The following is a 22786-nucleotide window of genomic DNA, read 5'->3' on the forward strand; positions in this document are numbered from 1 at the left end:
ATCAGGTGATATACAGTATAGGGATGGTTTCATCAGGTGATAGACAGTATAGGGATGGTTTCATTAGGTGATATACAGTATAGGGATGGTTTCATTGGATGAAAGACAGTAAGGATGGTTTCATTCGGTGATAGACAGTATAGGGATGGTTTCATCAGGTGATAGACAGTAGGCTGTGTTTGACGGTGGAGACGGGCAGGTTGAGGTACAGCGTAGATAGACAGATAGACAATAGGGTGAGATGGAGCAGAGAGACAGATGGCTGTAGGTAGTGAAAGACGGCTATGGGGAGGCGGGCAGCATGCTAATGTGCTCTGTGGGTTCCCAGGCCGACCGACCGACCGACCCACAGGAGGCTGTCTCCGACAGGGCTGAGACCCACCCGCACACACACTGAGGGGGCGAGGGGGGGTAAGGGAGGGGGAAGGGGGTGTAGCCAGTAAATGTCAGGGGGTATTTATGGATGAAAGACTGGGAGAGTGAGTGGGATGGCGACATGGCCCTGTGTGCCATTTCCTGTCCTGCTCAAACAAGCCCCCCCTTCCACCCCCCGCTCCCAAAGCTCCCAATAGCAGCACGGCAGAGCAGCTCCACATATGTGTGGAGAAAATGACTTGACAGGAGTGTGGGGCTTTGGGGGAGGGGGGTGGGGGGGATTAGTGATGGTCTTTCTCTTGTCTGCATGGTGAGGAGATGGTGAGGAGATCCACATATATTCAGTTCATGGAGCCATTATGCTTCCTGGTGTGGGCTGGAACATCGCTGGTCCAGGAGCCCTCCCCCCCCCCCTCACCTGTATGGGAAGCACGATGAGTGCCACACAGATCATGATGACCACCAGCAGCTGCGACGGCCAGATCTGGGGGGTGACGTCACCGAAGCCCACGGTGGAGAAGGTGACCACGCAGAAGTACAGAGAGTCAAACAGGGTCAGGTTGTTCCCCGCTCGCTCCAGGTGCTGGATCCCACAGATACTAAGAGAGGAGAGGAGGGGGGAGGACGGTGGGGGGGGGGGGGGGGAGTGGATAAAGGGGAAGAGGTGGGGTGGGGAGGAGAGAGGTTGAGGAGAGGGGGAGGAGGAGATTGTGTGTTGGAGGAGAGGAACAGAGTGAGGAAACGGAGATGGATGGGGTTGCGAAAGGAAGTAAGCCTGAACGAGGACCAGAGGGATGTACTCTCTCATGTGTATAAGCTTTCAGTTTGAAACGTCTCCAGAATTAAATGACAGCTATTGTACGCATCAGTGGATCTGAAAGAGGTAGGTGTGTATGTGTGTGTGTGTGTGTGTGTGTGTGTGTGTGTGTGTGCACATGTGGATGTGTCTGAATGTATTTACCCAGTGTTGAAGAGCCAGTTGAGTCAACACTCTGTTGTCAGTGAAGAAAAGGTCAGGCAGTATCATTCATGCAGCTTTTCCAACATCCAGGACCTACTGTATAAGCCAGGGCATTCACACCATGCCAGGCTCTACCAAGCACTCACTTCTCAAATCCACACGGGCTTATGTACACGCGCCATCGGGCTTATGTACAGGGAAATACCATGAGGCCCCTCTTTAGGCCTGTGAAAGCTTCTCCTTCTGCCTTCTTTCTCAGAACATTATCTCACTCTTGTAGTCCCCCGCCTCCTGTCTCTCTCTCTCTCTCTCTCTCTCTCTCTCTCTCTCTCTCTCTCTCTCTCTCTCTCTCTCTCTCTTGAAAATTGTTTCCTCTTCTGTCTCTACCTCAGAACATTATCTGTCTCTTATCTTTCCTCTCATCTTCCTCTCATGTTCTCCCCACAGTCTCTCCACCTCCCACCTCCTTCCTCCTCCCTCCTTCTCTCGTTTCCTTCCCGCTTGCTTCTGCCCCTCTCCCTCCTGTCTCTTCTCTCACCCTCCTTCTCCCACTCCCTTGCTCTTCCTCCTCCTCCCTCCCTTCCTCCTTCCATTCCTCCCTCCCTCCCCCCAACCCACCCTCCTTCCTTCCTTCCCTCCCCCCTCCCTCCCACCCTCCTTCCTTCCCTCCATCCACCCCCCCCCCCCCTTCCCCCCTCCCTCCCCCTGGATAATGGTGATTGTGCTGACCCACCAGGTGAACATGAGGCAGACCAGAGTGGTGATGAGGATCAGGACCTGTTTAGACATGGCTGAATGGGTCCGCTGGATTGCCCGGTGCAGATCATTCTGGAAAGAAGAGGGAGGAGTAAGGAGAAAGGGAGGTAGAGAGAGGGAGAGGGAGAAGTGAGGAGAAAGGAAGGTAGAGAGATAGAGATAGAGAGGGGTGGGGGGGAGGAGAGAGGAATAAAATACCTTGAAATGTCCTGGAAACACTGAAGAAAACACACATCTGGTCAATGGAGGGATATGGACAAAAATAACACAATTGGTCGAATTGCTGTTCTTCCACTGAGAGAAAAATTACAACATAACAGAACTCCACAGCAGCACTTAGAAAAGAGAAGAAATGGGAACGGGAGGGCTACAAACTACGCGGTTTAGAGACAGAACAATGTACACAAGGAGTCTGAAACACAACACGAATCTGAGAGGAGTGGATTTGAGTTGGAGATCTGATATGAATGAAGACAAGATAGGCGCACACAGAACAGTGGATTTAAGATAAAGCTGAAATGATGGAGAGACAGAGACACCTGGAAAGAAGGAAAGAGAGAGAGAGAGATAAAGTGCTAAAAAATACAAAAAAACAGCTATGGTGACAGTAGATATGATGGTTTTGCTCACTATCATGTTCTCCAAGGCATGTTTGGCCAGCCAGCAGTTCAGAAACACAGGGATAAACAGCTTTCTGAGAGGGGGGGAAATCACCTGAGAACGAGAAGATAACGCTTTAAACCACTCTGTCTTCATGATGGGTAACAACACGCCATTCATGTGTAGCATTATGTTCAAATCAAATCATGTGTATTATGTTGACATATGTTGTGAAAAACAGTGTGAAAAAAACAGTGTGTGCTTGTGTGTGTGTGTGTGGGGGGGGGGGGGGGGGGGGGTGAGGGGTGGAACGTTGTGACAGCAAGGTATATTATCGCGCAAAGAAATGCATGTACTTATGTCATCTGTGAAATGCATTCCCAGTTGGGATTTAAACAGCTGTACAAAAGCACAACAGAGTTCCCGGTGCGTATCGGCATTGTCTGTGTGCAACGATGCATTATGGGTTTCACTCACGCTGATCACGAAAGGGACTGCGCTGATCATCTCCAAAATGAACGGAACACGCAACACTTGCTCCCAGACGTTGCCCTGGAAACACAACGACACACAAGGGTTCAAGGAAACTCCATTGTCATGGCGACCCCGGGGATTACCAGATAACGCTTCCCGTTGACTGGATTTGTGGGAAAGAAATTGGCTTGTATTAACGCGGTTGAAAAGGGAAACGGATAAAAGTGACTTTACAGATCACTCCTCCTACCAAAACAGGAAGTATAGTATTGCTGTCGGCTAAGCTTCCAGTTCAATTAAAATGTCAAACATGCACCTTTTATGTGTCTGCAGCCTGCTTATGGCTGACTGGAGACGGTTAGTGTGGGTGGACAGGCATTTTCTAGGTCCATAGGAATCGATAGCGCTTAACAGATGCACCAGCAGTCTGTTCCCATCAGAGGCTAGGTAACGCTGGCTAACCCCTCCAACTGTCTCACAGGCAGTCACTCTGATGCCTGATTAAAAAGATGGAAGATGCTATCTTTAAAGACACTGACTGAACTAGAGGAGACAGTGAGAGAGGCAATTCACATTCACAAAGATATGACACACAGAGACGCACGCAGGCGCATACAGACGCACACAGGTGCGCACACACACACACACACACACACACACACAGGCACATACACAGGCACACAAACACAGGCACATACACACAGGCACATACACACAGGCACATGCACACACACACACACACACACGCTTGTGCTGGCATTTAGAAATTAGTTATAGTGGAGTCTGAGAATGAACTGTGATTTACAGTGTAGGGTCTCACCTTGTAGCTGAGGTACACCAGCAACATGGTCTCTGAGAAACTGATGAAAGCTACAAGCACCTGGAGATGGACATATCAAAGGGAAAAGAGTAAGGGAGGGGGAGAGAGAGAGAGAGAGAGAGAGAGAGAGAGCACAGAATAGTAGCAGAGAGATAGTGTGTGTGTGGGGGTGTAATCAGTAGGCGTTTTGGTGTATGATTCAGCTCCAGCAGGAAGAACTTATAGCAAACAATAGTGTTACAAGAGATGTTTTGGTGCGTACTGTATGTGTGTGGGCGATTTTCTTATGCGTGAGTGTTTATTTGTGTGTGTGTGTGTGTGTGTGTGTGTGTGTGTGTGTGTCTCCTGCGCGGGTTCATTTTTTACAACCCGCACCCGACACGACTTGCAACAATTCTGCCACCACCTGAACCCGCAACTAGGCAGTAGTGCATCTACCTGATGTAGGACTGTAAATGTATGTGTGTATGTGTGTGTGTGTGTGTGTGTGTGTGTGTGTGTGTGTGTGTGTGTGTGTGTGTGTGTGTGTGTGTGTGTAAGCAGACAAACTCCATGTGTCTTAATAGAACACTATGTCTGACCTGTAGCGCCCAGAGGGGCAGAGGCCTCTTCACCCAGATGATCAGATCCCTGGAGGAGGTGATAGAATGAACGACAGGAGAAACAGAGAGAGGAGGTGATAGAATGAACGACAGGAGAAACAGAGAGAGGAGAGAGAAGACACACAGAGTAAAAAAATAAAATAAAAAAAAGACAGAAAGAAAGAAAAGTACGGGAACGGAGGATGCAGACAACACAAATATTTCGACACAGACGCGTTCAAATGCAATCCATTCAGTGCCATGAACATTCCATCTAAATCACTTTGTTTAGTATCTTGCCTCTAAAACCCCCCAGCTGGCAACGACTTCCATTGTAAAAATATCAAATCTATATTTACAGAAAAAAAAAACTGAATTCACAACCTCATTGTTAGGAGAAGCCTTTTGTAAGATGTGTATATCGGTGATAAATAACTTCAACCCCTTTATTCAATATACATCCGACCTAACCCCCTTCCCATCTGCCTCTGCGCTGAGCTGTGTTTCGTTTGACTCCTTCAAGGCTGTTGGGTTGCATGGTACCGGGAAGGGGGGGGGGGGGGGGCAGCTCGATTCCTTCATTGAGCCCACTCTATCATGCTCTTTACTCATCTGGGGAGAGAGCTTCCACAGTGTCACCGGCCGCTAATTAAATCAATGTGTCCCTGAGTGGGAGGCAGAGCAGAGCAGAGCACCTGGGCTCCTCTTACTGTACCCTCTTACACTCTGTGCCTGCCAGTTCCATACGACTTCCTTTTTTCCACACGCGTTACATCAGGGGAGGCTGGGTGGGAGGGAGGAATCATTGGAATCGTTGAAATGCCTGGAATGGAATGAGAATGAATATCCAAACGGTACCAGTCCTCATTTCCTTTCCAGGCGTTACAATGAGCCTGTCTCTGATTTCTACGTCCAACCGCCTCCCAACTGCTTTACGCACACTAGCTGCTGATTAGGCTGCATTGACACTATGTTTGTACTACATTGGCATGTAATCCATAGAGGAGCATTGTGACAAATGCATGTACCAGTGTAATGTTCAGAATCACGGCCCCCAAGCCACTCGATCACAAACGTTATTGATTCTGGTCTCATTATACTGTCCTGTTGCTGAATCTTGTGTGACCCCTCTCTGTCGGAGAGGCCATAGTCATCTCTCCCAATTACAACTGTGATGAACTGGGGGGCAGGCATGCTTACCAGTCAAACTGGCTCCAGGAATGGGCAGACACGTTCTGTTTAGGACAGTCCAAACTGCAGGGGACAACACACAGAAAAAGGAAGTGAAAATCATCATTGTTGTGTGAGAGTCAAATAAACCTCCTTCTCGACATGTGTCAATTGCTTCTTTTATTTCTCTCTTCCCTTCCCTCTCCCTTCCCTCTCCTTCACTGAAGCTGACCCCTCCGTCTTAATCCTTATCCTCCCTCTTTACCACTCCTTTCTCTCCACAAACCATTCTCCACTCTCTAATTCCATTATCCACTACAGACCCTCTTATCTGATACAGCCCTCTTCCTCACCATTCTGTGTCCTCTTGTGTGTTGTTCTCTAGTGGGTTGTCCAACAGGACTCTGATAATGTAGAGGAGACAGCTCAGCAGCTTCAGGGAGAAGTTGAACATTCGTACCCGCAGACCTGCAGTATAGAAACAGTCCAGCAAAACAATAGTCCACATATCACTTGTACATCAATACAACAAAACACATATGTACAGCAATAAGGTCACAGAGAACAGATAAACAAACAGCAGGACAGCGAGGGGACGTCACGTCACATATCAACCAAACAAACGTCATGAACACACTAACAGAATCACATGGTTGCACAGAGTAATTGAACAAAGGAGCCAATCACATTCAGGAAAACTTCAACAACACAGAAATAAATGGACCAACCAATAAGACAAGGAGAGTGACATCCAAGCACAAACAACTCACTGGATCTTTGGTTTTTGATGAAGAACAGCTTGAGGCGCTCCTTGAAAGTGTTTTCATTCACATAGAACTCTACCTGCACTCTAGGAGAGGGATGGAGAGATATGTTAAAATAAAGAGAGATAGAGAGAGAGAGGATTGAGGAGGAGAGTAAAAGAGGAATGAAGGGGAGTGTCTGAGATAATGATAGAAAGAAAGAGGGAAAGATAGAAAGACAACCAGGGAGAAGTCATGGAGCAGAGAACATAGAGGGGGAGCAGGCGATGGTGAGGGACAGAATGGAGAAGAGGAGACTGGATAGACAGACCATTATGGAAGAGAATGTGGGGAGAGAGAGAGAGGGTGATAATGATTGGAATACACTGGAAAAAAAAAAACAGTGAGGTTATATTAAAGACTAATGGGTTTTTGGAGGAAATGGTGTCCCTGCTTCTCTTCCCAGTCTGCCATGGCACAGACAGCTGCAGTCAGCCTTGTTATCTCTACTGATTAAATATAGAGCAACAAATTACTTCCCTCTGATGTTCTGCTGAACATGAGTCAATAATTACTGCTCTTTCTCCCTGGACCAGGCCATACTGTGAGAGGACAGGCCCACACAAAGCCTGAAAATACACTCCTGAATATGTCATTAAAACGATTACACCCATGTGCTGTACATGTGCCCACCCCCTGATCAGACATAGAAACACAGATAGATAGACCGCTGGACAGACAGAGCCAGACAGACTCACAGTCTCAGACACATATACTCTATACAGATGTGGACAGATTTGTTGGTACCCTTCGACGAAAAAAGAAGAACCCACAATTTTATCTGAAATAACTCACAAAAGTAATTGGCATCCATCATTGTTTATTCCATATTTAATAGAAATCAGATTTTGATTTTGGATTCAACTGAATATTTAAAATAATAAAACAAATGAAAATGGTATGGAGGCTTTAGAGGCAATCACTGAAATCAAGCGATTTCTGTCTCAATGAGACTTCTGCACCTGTCAATAGGTATTTTGGCCCACTCTTCCTGAGCAAACTGCTCCAGCTGTCTCAGGTTTGAAGGGTACCTTCTCCAGACTGCATGTTTCAGCTCTTTCCATAGATATTCAATAGGATTCAGATCAGAGCTCATAGAAGGCCACTTCAGAATAGTCCTATGTTTTGTTCTTATCCATTATTGGGTGCTTTTAGCTGAGTGTTTTGGGTCATTATCCTGTTGGAGGACTCATGACCTGTGACTGAGACAGAGCTTTCTGACCCTGGGCAGTACGTTTCGCTCCAGAATGCCTTGATAGTCTTGAGATTTCATTGTGCCCTGCACAGATTCAAGGCACCCCGTGGCAGACGCAGCAAAGCAGCCCCAACACATAACCGAGCCTCCTCCATGTTTCACAGTAGGTATGGTGTTCTTTTCTTTGAAAGCTTCATTTTTTCGTCTGTGAACATAGAGCTGATGTGACTTGCCAAAAAGCTCCAGTTTTGACTCATCTGTCTAAAGGACATTCTCCCAGAAGCATTGTGGCTTGTCAATTGCGGCCACGTCCAGGGAGGTTGGCTACAGTCCCATGGACCTTAAACTTCTTAATAATATTTGCAACTGTAGTCACAGGAACATCAAGCTGCTTGGAGATGGTCTTATAGCCTTTACCTTTAACATGCTTGTCTATAATATTCTTTCTGATCTCCTCAGACAACTCTCTCCTTTGCTTTCTCTGGTCCATGTTCAGTGTGGTGCACACGATGATACCAAACAGCAGAGTGACTACTTTTCTCCATTTAAATAGGCTGAATGACTGATTATAAGATTGTGATAGAAGACATGTGATACCAATTAAAGAAAACAGTTAACTAAAATATCACTATAATCCAATTATTTATAATATTTTCTAAGGGGTACCAACAAATCTGTCCAGACCGTTTTAGAATATAATTGATCTCTTTAGCAATAATTGATCTCTTTTCACATTTTCTTTGCTTTACTCTATGACACTATGACATATCAAAGGCATGCCGGTATACATGAGAAAATTGCCTTTAATTTCATCACTTTTCAGGAGGAATGAAGCATTGTTTCAATGAGCTGTAAGGGTACCAACAAATTTGTCCAAGTCTGTATAGACACAAACACATGGAGTTAAACACACACTCTCTCTCACACACACACACACACACACACACACACGTATTGTCAACAAGACAACCATTACCATTTACCATTTACCATTTACACACACACACACAAACATACGTACACACGTATTGTCAACAAGACAGTCTCAACATCGTTACGTGAGACCACCTCATGAGAGATTGTTCCCTCCTGCACTTTCATCCTATAGAGAGGCCGATAGAAGAAGCAGGGGATGACTCAGATAGGGGATGAATGCACAGCCACAACACACTGGTGGTGTCTCTGAAAGTGAAAGGCCACAATCTCCCAACTAGTGGGGGTCTTCACAGGGTTTCAACGCTACTGAACACACAGGACCCCACATGGTCAGTCTCACTCCAACCAACCCCACACTCCCGGCAACACCCAGGGAAACTTTGCTCTTTGTTGCTATGGTGATGGAGCATTGCTCTCATTCTCCCTCTCTTACACACACAAGCTGACGAATGCAAACAAGGACTTGAGAGTGTGTTCGGTGGTCGTACCAAGAGTCATGCTTGCTGAGGTCTCCTTTGGTCTGTCAGTCATAGCTTTGTATAAGTGAAACCTGTCCTGAATAGATAGCTTGAAGCATGTGCTCTCTTGAAGCTTCTACTCTCTGTAGCTTAAGAGAGAGAGAGACACACACACACACACACACACAGTGTGTAATGACTGCTACTTGTAAGGACCGCTACATGATCAGCGCCATCTACATGCAGTCATTTTTATAAAACATCCATGTTGTAGTATAAAGTAAGACCCACATCGTCCCACGGCAGATTAATTTACATTAATTTACAATCGTGGTACATCAGGTCGATTTTTCAGACGAGCTCCTTTAGTGGAGTCCTAAATTAGCACTGATAAGATCATTAAACAAGCATTAGTTTTACAAATGTTCCAATTCTAATGAGAGAACCTCCGATCCAGTTAGTATGATCAACCTATTTGGGTAAAAACTTTCTGCTTGCCATCATCCTTTACAGAGATAAAGAAACCAAAAAATGGTGAGTGCTCTCTGGCACCTGTTCATGATTGTCAGACTAATCTGTTTTCTTTACAACTAAATCCGCCAGGCACATCCCTCCCCCTTCTCCCCCCCTCTTTTTTTAGCTACTGTCAAATCACCCATCTTTCATTCATTCCACCATTCCGCATTATTGTTATTCCTGACTGAAAATGCGAAAGGTGACACCGCCCCCCCCCCCCTCTCATCCATCCAACCATCCATGCATATCTCTATTTATCAAAGTCTCTGCACATCTGTGAGAAGCTCTGCGGTAACTTTCCACTATAGGAGAAATTCATTTCAGAAGTAATTTTGCTCCTGTGCTTCTCTAAGAGGGAGCATTTTCACTTGATGGGATTGGAGGAGTGGAGAAGTCAAGTGGAAATATTGGCCAATAAAAGCAGGAGGACTGTGGGATAGATTACGGCAACGATTTGTTATCTAAGGGGAGGGAGGAGAAGGGAAAACACATTAAAAGCTCATAAAGAGCATAGTTTCAAAGCAAAAGAAACACAAACACACACAGTAACGTGGTCCCCCTGGCAATAACATTGCAAATCCACCCGCAAGGCTTTAAAAAAACAAAGACAATATAATGCAGGAGTAGATAATTGCTTGAAAATAATTGGTTTGGTAGATCAAATCTTTTAATGACGTAACTGGTGGCAACAGAAAAAAAAGTTCTTATTATTTTAGTTATTTGTTAGTTCAAATAATAGTGTTTGACAGTCAGTGACAAGGTGTCTTTGCATTGGCTCTGGGGGACACGGTCGTGGTGTCAAATGTGCCCTAGGCAACACGTGCCGTTTATCAAAGCAATGTCACATAATGTTTTGGTTTTTATCCTGAAAGGGATTCAGGGGTCCAAACCATAGATCTTCCCAGAAGGTTAAACAGAGTAACAAACAAGACATTAACTGGTCGTAACAGGTAGGAGTACAGAAAGAAAAAAACACAGCAGACCTAATTGTGAGCATGAGTCATGAGCCTAAGGAAGAGAAATTAGCATTTTAGCATTTGCATTTATGAGAGAGATAGACAGAAAGAGGGGGGGCGGGGCACTGACACAGCACTGACACACTAAAGACATTGAGGAGTAATGCTATCCAAAAGACACACAACTGAGGAGCTCGGCCTGACCATTACAGGCCTAGCTTATCATAATCTCCATATGTCACTCAGGAAAACAAAAAGGTTGAAAGGCACTGTATGTACTCCCATTACAAATCCTTTCATGTTATTGGGGGCTCCTTTTGAGATAGTACAGTATGTGAAAGAAAAATACAATAGTAAGACAGGAAAACTTTCAAAGAAACCTAGAGTGCTTCTCCTTGACATGCATTTTAGTGCTTTAATCATTTCCTTGACATTCACTCTTGCCTTCGGCAAACGATCATTAAACAAGATGAGATATTATTGGAACTATCGCCCTCAATGCATGTACTGTATTCAACAGTAACTGGTAACAATGAAGGAGTAGCATTGTGCACAGTGAGGAGAGAACAGTCAGAGATGACAGGGAAACAGGCCACAACGGCCACAATGGCACACAATGGCAAACACACAGCCTACAAATGAAGGGAGGTGAATTCAATGGGACGACAGGAGGCAAAGAAATTACACACCTGCCTTGCAGCTCAAGAGAGGCAAGGTGTGCTCTGCCTCTACCATGGGGAGAGACGGGCAGCTCGACCCTGACCCAGATAAACACTGGATAGTTGAACCACAGCATACAAAATAGTGTGATGAAGTGAGAATACAAATAAAAAAGAGAGACTTTCACATTGCACTGCATAAGACCTCTTCCTGCTGATTTGATCTGGTGACAGAACACCATTTTGTGGAAAACACATTTTTATTCATCTGTCCTCTTTTTTCAGGATTGAGCATGTTATGAATATATTAACTCACAATGAGGCAAGGACACTTTTGAGATGTCATTGTTTTATGTTCATATGGACTGACTTATACATATAGAATAGCAGATCAACATAAGAGATATTGAATTAAACATTGCAAATTCTAAAGTGTTGTAGATGTGTGGTTGTTTTGGGAAAAAACATTTTCTGATGTTAAGAAAGATGAATGAAAGTGTTACTGTTTGAAATATTGTGGCAATCCAATGTTTTCAATATTGCCCCTGCAACTCATTGTAATCGCCATTGTAAGTAACACAGAAAATCATTTACATTCCCACGCAATAGCTACTGTATAATGACTGAAGCACTTTAAGATCCCCTCCTTCTCTTTCTCCATTATTCTTTCTCTAAAGGGAGCCGCAATAAAGCGAGAAAAAACAATCAGTCTGCACTATGACTGATGGAAGTGTGTATCTCAACTAGAGCCTCCAATGCTCGCTCTTCGCCTACCGCCGCAAACCCTCCACATTGCAAACAAAATGAAAGTCATCATTTACCAGAGCCGTACAGGCCACAATGACATTAAGTAAGTGTGCACAATAGCCTTTTACTCAACCCTTTTCCAGCCAAGCTCTTGGTCTTCATGGATTAAAACTGGCCCTACATCTTCTGTGAAACTGCCGTCCCTTCTCTTTCTATTCATCCCTGAGTCCATCTATCACTCTTGTTCTTTCTTGGGCTAGACCTGTTGTTTACACACACACGCGCGGGCGCTCACACGCACGCACGCACGCACGCACGCACACATACACACACAAACACACACACACACACACACACACACACACACACACACACACACACACACAGTCCTTGCATTCATCACTCTGTCTATGAATTTGAGAGTGTTTACATTTCTCCAGCCTCATTTCTCCAGCCTCATCCCTCAGCCTTGTTGTTGTTTGAATTACAGATTGCACCTTTAAGAGTCGTGGATTAATCTAGGGTCACATACTTCTGAAGAGGTAAAAGTGTGCATGCTATAATAATAATGGCATCATAATAATAATAACTTAAATGTATAGTGCCTTTCAGCCGACCCAAGGTCACTTTACAGAGAGACAAGAAAATAGCAGTCAGACAAACAGTCAGGCAAACAAAAACAACAACTAAACTAGAGGCCGAAGGTCTTGGCAAACAGGTGGGACTTAAAGGCTGTTTTAAAGGCGTCCAGGGTAGGGATGTTGCGGATCACCGCAGGGAGATAATATGAATAATATGATTGATAATGATTTACTCATCCTTGCATGACAGACACCTATACTGTAACTGACTCTATGTTACAGACATGATTCACTATATGCTTTTGCCATGCAGGAGAATTGTGAAGTTTATGGTAATTGGTGCAGGACCACCCCAGGCCACAATTAAAGTAAATTCTATGTGAAAACCTGGTCACGAGTGTGCTGTTGTTTATCTGAACTGTTGCCACGATATTTGATAGAGGCAAATAGGAAGAATGAGAATAGCAAAATATGTTTCTAACAAAATAATCCATTTAATATTTAAAAGAAAGATACAAAGAAACGATGAGTCGGTTGTAAACAAATGGCTGTTTTACCATAGTCTTAGCTGTGTGGGTCAGGGACAGAGTTGGTGCACTGCAGGCCTAAACCAAAACCAATGCATCTCCATTGCACCCTTAAATACCATCCTAGTAAATAATAACACATCAAAGATCAGCATCAAAGGGGGGAAGCCTTTTGGCGAACCACATACATGACATTTACATGACATTTACTTAATTTACAATCAGTGTGATCAACATGGTGGCAGATCAACAGGGCAGTAGATCAGCAGGATATCCACCAGTGCTCAAGGCTGAAAGAGGGGGGAAATGAACACCCTTTACAATAGGAGATGAAACTGCGGTTGCCACGGCCACATGTAAACACACACAAGCCCATCACTAAATGACGAGGGCTGTCGTGGTTTGGAGTTTCGCCACCCGCAGTCATGTAAGTGGCTCAACACCATGTCTTCCATGGCTGGAACCGCAATCAGATTTCACTAGAACAACATGTCTTTTTGGCATTTAGCAGACACCTTCATCCAAAGCGACTTACAACAAATACATTTGACTAAGTAAGAACATGTGTTCTATCTTCTATCCATTTCACATCGGTTTCAAAGTCTAACATTCAAGGTGGTTGCTTGTGGTCTTGCCTTGTAGTACAGTTTAGCTAAAATCAAGCTGACAAACTCTTTAGCGGAACTGTGAACATAGCCAGCTAGAACTGTGAACATAGCCAGCTAGCTCATAGCCAGCTAGCTCATAATGATTTATTTGATTTGCTTAATGTTAAAGAAGAAATGCCTCTCTTCATTAGCTGTGGTGCGAGTGTTCGCTGTGTCATGAGTGGAATGTCATATCGACATTACCTTCAAAAAAAGAGTGAACTTTTTGGGATTTCTCCAAATCAGTGTTCAGTAACCCTAACCCTAACCCCACTGTAACTGACAGACAAATCTGGCTTGGTTAGAAAGCTGAGATTCTATCAGAACTCAATCTTATGTTATAATGACGATGATGCGACTAAAATGTTATAATAGGGGACTAAAATGATGGAGCAAGTCAAACAGAATGTGACAACAAACATTAAACAACCCGAGAAAAACTCGGCAGTGGTTGAGGTTGTTTGCTCTGACCCCGTGGGTGACTTAACACAACCGTAGTGGTGCGGTGGTGTGGTTACCGTGACAGCCCTATAAATTACTGTCTCCTCCAAATCTGTCTACTTCCAGCTGTCCTGATGCATTGGTCCATTAACAGGTCTGTTCATTACATAGCCTACCCTCCTTCACCCTACTACTCCCAACTATCATAGAGAAGCCTTTAAAGCTGTGCAGGATTAGCCGTGTATCTTTGTTCAAAAACACCATTACCGATCGATCCAAACGTCTGCTACATTTCACATCTCCCTACCTCAGCCTTTAACCTTCTATATTTTACATTGATGCGTGCAGGCATTTGATCTAATAAAAGGAAATCTCAATCTATTTCATAGCCCGTCTTAAATTACCACTGACGAGGACATGTGCAAAGTAATATGGATGAAATATCAGGAGATTCATCCCTCTGCCCTCTCAAAAGTGTCTCGATGGCTGCATGAAGGAGAAGACGATTCCTGCAGCATATTAAGCTAATATGATTTGGGACCAAGGGAGATATGATCAGTGGATGTGTGTGTTTGTGATTCCCCCCCAGCAGTAGTGCACAGCGCCTCCCAACCCCCACGCTGATGTCACAAGGCCTATCTCTAGCATACAATACTGACTCCAGGACAGCACAGCGCAGGCTGCCCCTACGGCTGTGTTAGCTAGCCTCAGCAGAGAGCTAGTGTGTGTTGACAGAGCTTGTCTCAGTAGAGAACAGTCAGGGAATTCCCTTAGCAGGCTCATTAAAGCCTAGCAGTTTCAAAATAAGGTCTACTGAAAATAACGCCTTGGTAAAAACCTGAAGATCCTGTGAATTTTACATTGAATCTCCTTCGGGACCCTATGCTTCACTGATGGAGATAACCACCAAGGATCTCCTCAAGGCATTCAGCGTATGTCCTCCCTCCAGCTGCCTGAGGCCAACTACATGCCTTCCCATCGTCTGAGGGCCAATACCTGTGGCAATCAAATGGATTAAAGGGGAAGGTTTAGTTCCACTGTCAGAGCTATTGCCGTCGGGGAAATACCGAACACCTCGGGGGTAAAACCGAGAGGATGTCAAACAGAATTGCACTGGAAGAAAACAAAAGACTGGCACCCCCAAAACTGCACGCACACTACAAAAATGAACCCATTATATTATTATAACTACAACACTACTGGATTACTTGTAAACTACTTGACTACTTAACTACTGTACTGTATTATATTTATATATCAATTTATTTTTTGCACTATTGAAGCCACTGTAGTACCATCACTTTATTACTTTCTTATTACACTTATTATTGTGATTTAGTATATTGATAGAGACAGTAGTAGAGACTTTGACAGGAAGGATGGGTGAGAGAGACAGAAGGGATGACATGCAGGATATGTCCCCGGCCGGAATCGAACCGGGAACCCTGCAGTTACATGGTTGACGCTTAACCCATTACGCCACCTAAGCGGCGCCCCGTGATTTTGTATCTTGATGCTGGTATGCCAATGTTGTGGAACCAAAGCCAAATCATTTTACTCTTGTGTACATTGGGATGTAATGAAAGCGATTCTGATTCTGATTCCACCTCAGCTCCAGCTCCTTGGACATTATCCATCGTCATTAAGAACTCTGCTATTTGCAGTCTATTCCCCTAGACAGGGACGGCCTGGGACAACAACATAGACTGTGACAACAAGGCACAGCCCTACCCGCACCTACTAAAAGAGGAATGGATCAATGGGCCTGTCACACGTATGTAATGGTGTAGTGAACCACAGATCCACTGGCCCATCCACTGGCCCGGCAGCCCACAGATCCACTGGCCCATCCGCCGGCCCCGCAGCCCACAGATCCACCGGCCCACCGGGAATTCTCCCGGTGCTCCAGGTGGCCAGTCCGCTACTGCCCATAGATAATGTACAAGGAGTCTAGGAGTGGAACACTAAGGTGCACTCTGACCAAGACCAGGGGAGAATGTTCTCATCCCACCTCTGGTATGTCCGACTGTAGTTTTCCTCCTAAGACAGGGAGAGCTGAAACAGCAGCTATCTGATCCGACAGGGAGGGAGACACAGCGTAACACAGTAGGCCTATCCAGTTCTAGCTAGAGTTTTCCCCACAGGATATTGATTAAACACACCAACCAGGCAAGCTGTCGGCCGTTCCCCTGATCCCCTCCCCACTAATTTGTTTGGAGAAGACCTGCCTACTCCCCTCAGAACTGGCTGCCACCATCTCCTCTCGGCTGATTAATTAGGTTGTTGCCGGGTGCTTTTAAAATGAAAAGTCAGGGACAGTGAGCACGGTTTCATTTGTTAGGATCTGACATGCTGGCATTATCTGCCCCCCCCCATGCTCCAGGGCACACACTAATGCCATTGTAGGTGGTGCCAATTAAAACACTCAACCAATTCATTCTCATTATAACACTTTAGGTTAGCTTTGATCCAAATGTTTACCAAGAGGATTTACATTGGACAGTAACACTTCACACGAATCAGGTAATTAATTACAAGGTCTCTAGACCCCTCCGACCCCGCCCCCCCCCCCCCCTCACTCCCTCCCTGGTCTTTCCCTGCCTCAGATCTGATGATGAAAGCTCCTTCTCACAGTGTGACTTTTCTCATCACAGACTCCATCAGTATCCCTAAATACCTCCCTCTCCTCACCCATGTGCTGCATAATGCTCAAGAATACTATAGGTTTTACAATGGGGTGACATCCTACTCTGATCTAGACAGTGAGCAACATACACAATGTTTTAGAGCTATATGATAATGTAAAACAACGATGAACATTAAAAGATCCACTTTAACCTTCCTAGTTTGAGCCTTGGAGAGAAGGGATGAGGAGGGGGGAGACACTGCAGAGGTGAGGGGGAGATTGAGTGAGGGGTGGTGTGCTGGCAACAGTCAATAAAAAGATTGTCTTACGGACAAAGGACTCTCATTTGTATGATAATCTTGGACTATGCAGAGCTCCCTCTGAGACTTGCTATTGTGATAAGATGGATACTATTGCTCTTCGATCAATTTAGGCAAACATGTCTTTGTGTGTGTGTGTGTGTGTGTGTGTGTGTGTGTGTGTGTGTGTGTGTACGTGTGTGTGTGTGCGTGTGTGTTATACTGCAGGACAATGCTATTGATAACATCTGAATTATACTCCTTTCGAGGAATCCCAGAAACCTACAGTGAGTGTAAACAGGTATACAAAAGAAACAGAAATCAAGAGGAGACTGCAGAGGATACTGTAGGCATATTTGCAGGGGGTTGCCCTTCTGATTTGACCACACCGACTACATGCGCTTAGACTGTGTTTCCTCTTTAGTCACCCAGTTCACGTGCTAATCGAGGATAAAGACTGCTATCAACAACCTCCATCCCACCAACTCAGGTGAAGGGTTTTTATTTCAAGCCTATTTCAGACAAAGGCTAGACTGATCATTTTGCTGTGTGAAAAGCTTATCATCAACCTGCGAAAGATCTGGATTTCAATGTTTAGTCATCTGGCATTTCCAGGGATTCTGACTCATAGCCAAAGAGCACATACACAATGGCAGTTTAACAAGAGCAGTGGTACTAGGACCTGCCTTCTGCTCTGTGGCACACTTCTATACCAGAATCTCCTGCCGATGCTTTTGTACAGTATGTTGCAGAATGCATTTTCTCAGTTCAGATGTAATGGTTTCATAGGTCAACCAAAAGGTCAACCAAATTCCAAATAACAAAGGCTGGTGGACCGAAACATTGGCACTTAAATAGATTGCGACACCATTGTAAACCAGTTGCGTACGGGGAGAAGTCTGTCTCTTAACATTTTCGAACATTAAACAAACACCTAGGGAGCCCGGGGTCCTGTTAGAAATGTTCCATCAAGCACTTGATTCAAGACCATTAGTGTTCAGTTGAAAGGAAAATATCCACTTGTCACCGGACAATTGCCTAGCGACACATACAGAACACCCTGACAACGATTCCCCAAATCTCTGTAGTACCTCACCTCGCTTGACCTGACCCCTATATTATGACTGGGTCAAAGAAATAAGCAGAGAAATTGCATCATGGACTGAACGGCTGAGATCACCAGAGAATGATAATGAGTTGACAGTTACAGTATATGTGGTTCAGTATGTGGCAAGATGACTTGAAGGAAGGTGGAAAAACATTGTAATCACAAGAAGGACTAAGAGTGAAAATAAATGGTTTGACCAAGGACACGTTATGATTGGATACAAACATCAGCTGAATGCTTTCATTTTCAATGCGTTTGAATTCTATTGATTGAATATTCTTTGTTCACTTTCAGTCAAAACATTTTTCACTTTAACTTTTCTTCTTTTGGGCCAATATTTTTTTTTACCTCTGGCTCCGTAGATCTTCTTTATTTAAAACTCTTAGGGCTTTCTGTTTACCAACTGCATAGTGATATACTTAAGTGCATGCAGAAGTGGATATGAGAGCTATGCAAATACTCAGTTCTGATTAACTCAGTGGGCCTATCTGTTTAAGGGGATGGGTGATACAAGTTACATCAGTAGACATTTCCTTTGATTTTGAGATCAAATGTAATATCAAATATGATATACTCTGAGTTAGCTCCCTCAGAGTAATGACTCAGACTGCTCACAGACATCATACTGTATTCCAGATGGTTACAGAAAGCCCTATGATTTATTGCTATGATATTTTTCTTGTGCTTATACGCATATGCCAGACTTTAATGACTAGTAGCACTACCTGTCATGTCTGTCAGTATATATCAAATGAAAATAATCATTGCTTATAATTTTGCCTTTACAGTATCCATGAATGTTTTCATATTTTATTATTTGTCTATCCTTTAACTGAATTAACTGAATTTTAATCAGTGCATTTAAGTAATGTGATCATGCTGTGCATAAAAACAGAACATCAAAAACAAAAACAATAAAACATACTTGGCCACAAAAGAAAAATGCCCTTGAAAGGAAAGGTGAACACAGTATTTGTGTGGAATGAACAGGCTCTTCACCAATCAGAACAAACATGGAGAGGGGAGGAGGATGTTAAAGGAGGGGAAAGTAGGGATATGAGAAGAGGAGTAGGGGGAAGTGGTCCACAGGGGGAACGTGAAGTGGGATTAGAGGGCTCAGTAATGTGTGTTTTCCCAGTGTAGAGTGTGTGTATGTGTGAAGGAGATAACTTATGGGTGTGCATGTGTATGCATGGGTGTGGGAGTATGTGTGAATGCGAGTGCGAGAGTGTGTGAGTGTGTGTGTGTGTGTGTGTGTGTGTGTGTGTGTGTGTGTAGGCATGTTTGAGGGAGTATTGAAGTCTGCCCTAGGATTAATGGACCTGGAGCAGGCCACACTCCCTGTGATTTAGACTAGGAATTAAGCTGACTGTCACTATTCATCAGCCCACTCTCTTTCACCCAAGTCCATTTTATACCTGTTAATGCTCCCCAACCCAGTGGGATCAACATCATGACCCATGACAGAATGATATGCCAGAACATCCCTCCCTCCCTCCCTCCCTCTCACTAACCCCTCCTCTCTGGCTCTCACTGACACACTGACACACACACACACACACACACACACACACACACACACACACACACACACACCAGCTTCGCCAAATGCAATTTTGCCACTTTGCTTTTATTGAAACCCGGTCTGATTGGCGAGGAGTAGCACTCAGTTCCAACCCCTGGGTGTGTGATTAGATAGTGTGTGGGTGAGTGTTTGTGTGTGTGTGTTTGTGTGTGTGTGTGTGTGTGTGTGTGTGTGTGTGTGTGTGTGTGTGTGTGTGTGTGCTGCCAGTGCAAATAAAGGAGCTCATAGCGAACATGAACACATCCCACAAGTGTCCCTCTGAGCTCAATGCCCGCTGCAGCCTTTGGAGTGATGAACATCATGCCATCTCCCAAACACTCATCTGGGAATACATTATACATGCAGCAATGTGTTCTGGGAGCAGATGAAGCACATGTGCTGCCACACTGCTGTATATTTCTGCAGGCTCTTAACCAAAACAATGAGGACGGTCACAATGATTTAAGCCTCAGTGTATCCCACTAAACAGCCACATTGTTCTTGTCACCTACATCTTTTCTCAACATAGGTTTTGTCTACATAAGTGACTCCACTGATATGTAGACAGTGTTTTCAAAAGGGAAAGAGTCTCACTCAAGTCAACCTTAAAGGGACACTTCACCGATTTTAACCGCATATTTATTATCTCCCGCACCATACCAGTGTTTTCATATTTGAAAACGGTGGTTTTCTACATTTTGTAGACAAAAAGATAGGAGAAAGAAGTCCAATGGAAATTACCCTCTATGATGTCCTCGGGGGTAATTATTTCTTTTTAGTATTAACTACAAAACATTGGAAATCACTGTTTTCATATGAAAATAGTGATTTCCAGTGTTTTGTACTTAAAAAATATATCATTGGGGTGAGAGGTTAAAGAGACACTTCACCAATATATTCACCATTATATATACATTATTAGACACTAGTATGGTGCTGGAGATAATGAATGAGGTTCCAAATTGGTGAAGTGTCCCTTTAACCTCTCCTCACAGAACTGTTAACAGGTTTCTGCTGAAGCAAGCCCCCTAATGATCACACTACAGCCGTTACTGTAGCCTATTTGTTCAGTAATGTGAAATTACCATTTTTGTCAGAATAAAGGCCATTTCCATGACTGCTCTATGGTCACATTCCCCAACTTTAACCTTTTTAAATGCAAGCTTTCTCCAATTATCCGATTCAAAACACCCACTCAAGACCACAAGTAAGTGTTTTGGTTCTAATTTCTCATCTAGCAACAAGGGGCGCCAGGCGTGAAATTGAAAATATTCAATCATGTAATAATAATGAAATATACAAACCAAGTGTTGCATACCCATATTCAATCATTTTGCATGTGGCGACCATGCCAAAATATGGTCCTGAAAATTGGACAGGTTAATTGACACTTGGTTAGGACACACATACCTGAAATTGCCAGGTCAGGTTAAGGCCACACGCATATCGTTATAGCATGCTGAATAATGAATAAGGGGTAGATTAACCATTTATTATGTAAACAATAATTTTCCAAGTTCGATGTCCATGCACGAAGGCTTAATTTATAGGCTACATCCACAGTAGCAGAGAGACCTACAGGCGAATGTAATTAAGAATAGATTAATGAATGAATGAATGAATTAATTAATTAATTAATGGTCTTTATTGTCATTGCAGTACAGGTACCATACAACGAAATTTAGTAGATGTATTGAGAGCAGTTTTCACTCTCTCTCTCTCTCTCTCTCTCTCTCTCTCTCTCTCTCTCTCTCTCTCTCTCTCTCTCTCACGCACACACACACACACACACACACACACACACACACACACACACACACACACACACACACACACACACACACCCTCTCTACAACCTGTCTCTGTATATTCATCAAACACAAAACACTTTGTTCATCTCTGTATGAAACCTGTTGCAGCAGTCCCAAATCGCGGTCCTGTGTGTTCTCTAAGCGACAGCGCCATCAATAGAGCAATGCCACATCAGTAGAAAGGAATCAAAGTAGTAGGCTAATGTTGAATAGCAATGAACCAAAATGCATTTCATAAGCATGTCGTCTAAAAAAGAATACATGAGCTGAGGATACAATTCCGTAATGCGTATAAACAATGCTATACCCATTGATGTAGGCTACGTGTGGGCTGAATCTTCGTTTCTTCAAAACAATAAGTTTGAACATGTGCATGCATACCTGTCGTCCGTCTGCCAGTCTCCCAGCAACAGGTCTCGGAACCGGTACCGTGGAGGCAGAGGGAGCACCTCCTTCTCCAGCTCAACCATGGTTCCCCTCCTCGGCGCCGAACCCACCGGCGCAAAGATACCCAAGGATGGGAATGCAAAAACAGAGACGCCTGGCCTCACCTATGAATGAGGCTTCCCAAAATGAACTATTCTTTTTTTTTTAGGTAAATGTCTAATAATTCATACCAGTCATGGCACTCTAAAGTCAAGTTGTTATCTTCCTATGTTCCTAACAAGGCTGTAATACTTTTCCGCTCAGGCAACAGGTCGAAGATGCTCTGCCGTGACAGGCGCGTGAGTACGGCAGGCTACTTTTGGTGTGACAGACTGGCGAGCAACTGGTTGTCTCTGTGAACATCCACTGGCTCCTTACGGACGCAGCGACACACACAGCCACATACGAGCTCAAGCCGATTGGACGACCTCAAACAAGAATATAGTGTCAATATAACCTTTGTCAAATTTGGAGAAAAAAAAGCTCGTCATATTCAGTAGTCTACTGGGTTACGACTATTGTGGTTCTGAAGATTTTATTTCACATTCTAGGTCACGCTAAATGATTGCTCATGTAAAACGAACTAGGTTATTTATGACTCAAATACTGTATTATGTTCATCCATTTAGGGGACAGATTTTCATTTGGGATCTTTTTTAGAGCTTGCTGAAATATGCATGAGGCCAAGGCTATCCGTTTTTATTGGCGTCGCTCAGTTAGTGGTGCGTTTAATTTTCCACACTTGGCAA

The 22786-nt window shown here is 44.2% G+C and overlaps 1 protein-coding gene across 1 annotated transcript in view; it reads right to left on the minus strand.

The window, feature by feature from the left end:
* The window catches only part of LOC308176043 (potassium channel subfamily T member 2-like), a gene marked incomplete at both ends in the record, with an annotated part of 36220 nt that extends 14139 nt beyond the window's left edge, over positions 1-22081 (minus strand). Inside the window, 9 exon segments of the mRNA XM_080550638.1 lie at positions 794-974; positions 2070-2164; positions 2723-2806; positions 3170-3244; positions 3987-4046; positions 4568-4616; positions 6091-6205; positions 6508-6587; positions 21993-22081. Of these exon segments, the coding sequence (XP_080406764.1) occupies positions 794-974; positions 2070-2164; positions 2723-2806; positions 3170-3244; positions 3987-4046; positions 4568-4616; positions 6091-6205; positions 6508-6587; positions 21993-22081 (828 nt within the window).
* Between the last annotated feature and the right edge of the window lie 705 nt (positions 22082-22786).

Source organism: Nansenia antarctica, assembly GCF_963989245.1.
Source record: "Nansenia antarctica genome assembly, chromosome: 2".
Lineage (NCBI taxonomy): Eukaryota > Metazoa > Chordata > Actinopteri > Argentiniformes > Microstomatidae > Nansenia > Nansenia antarctica.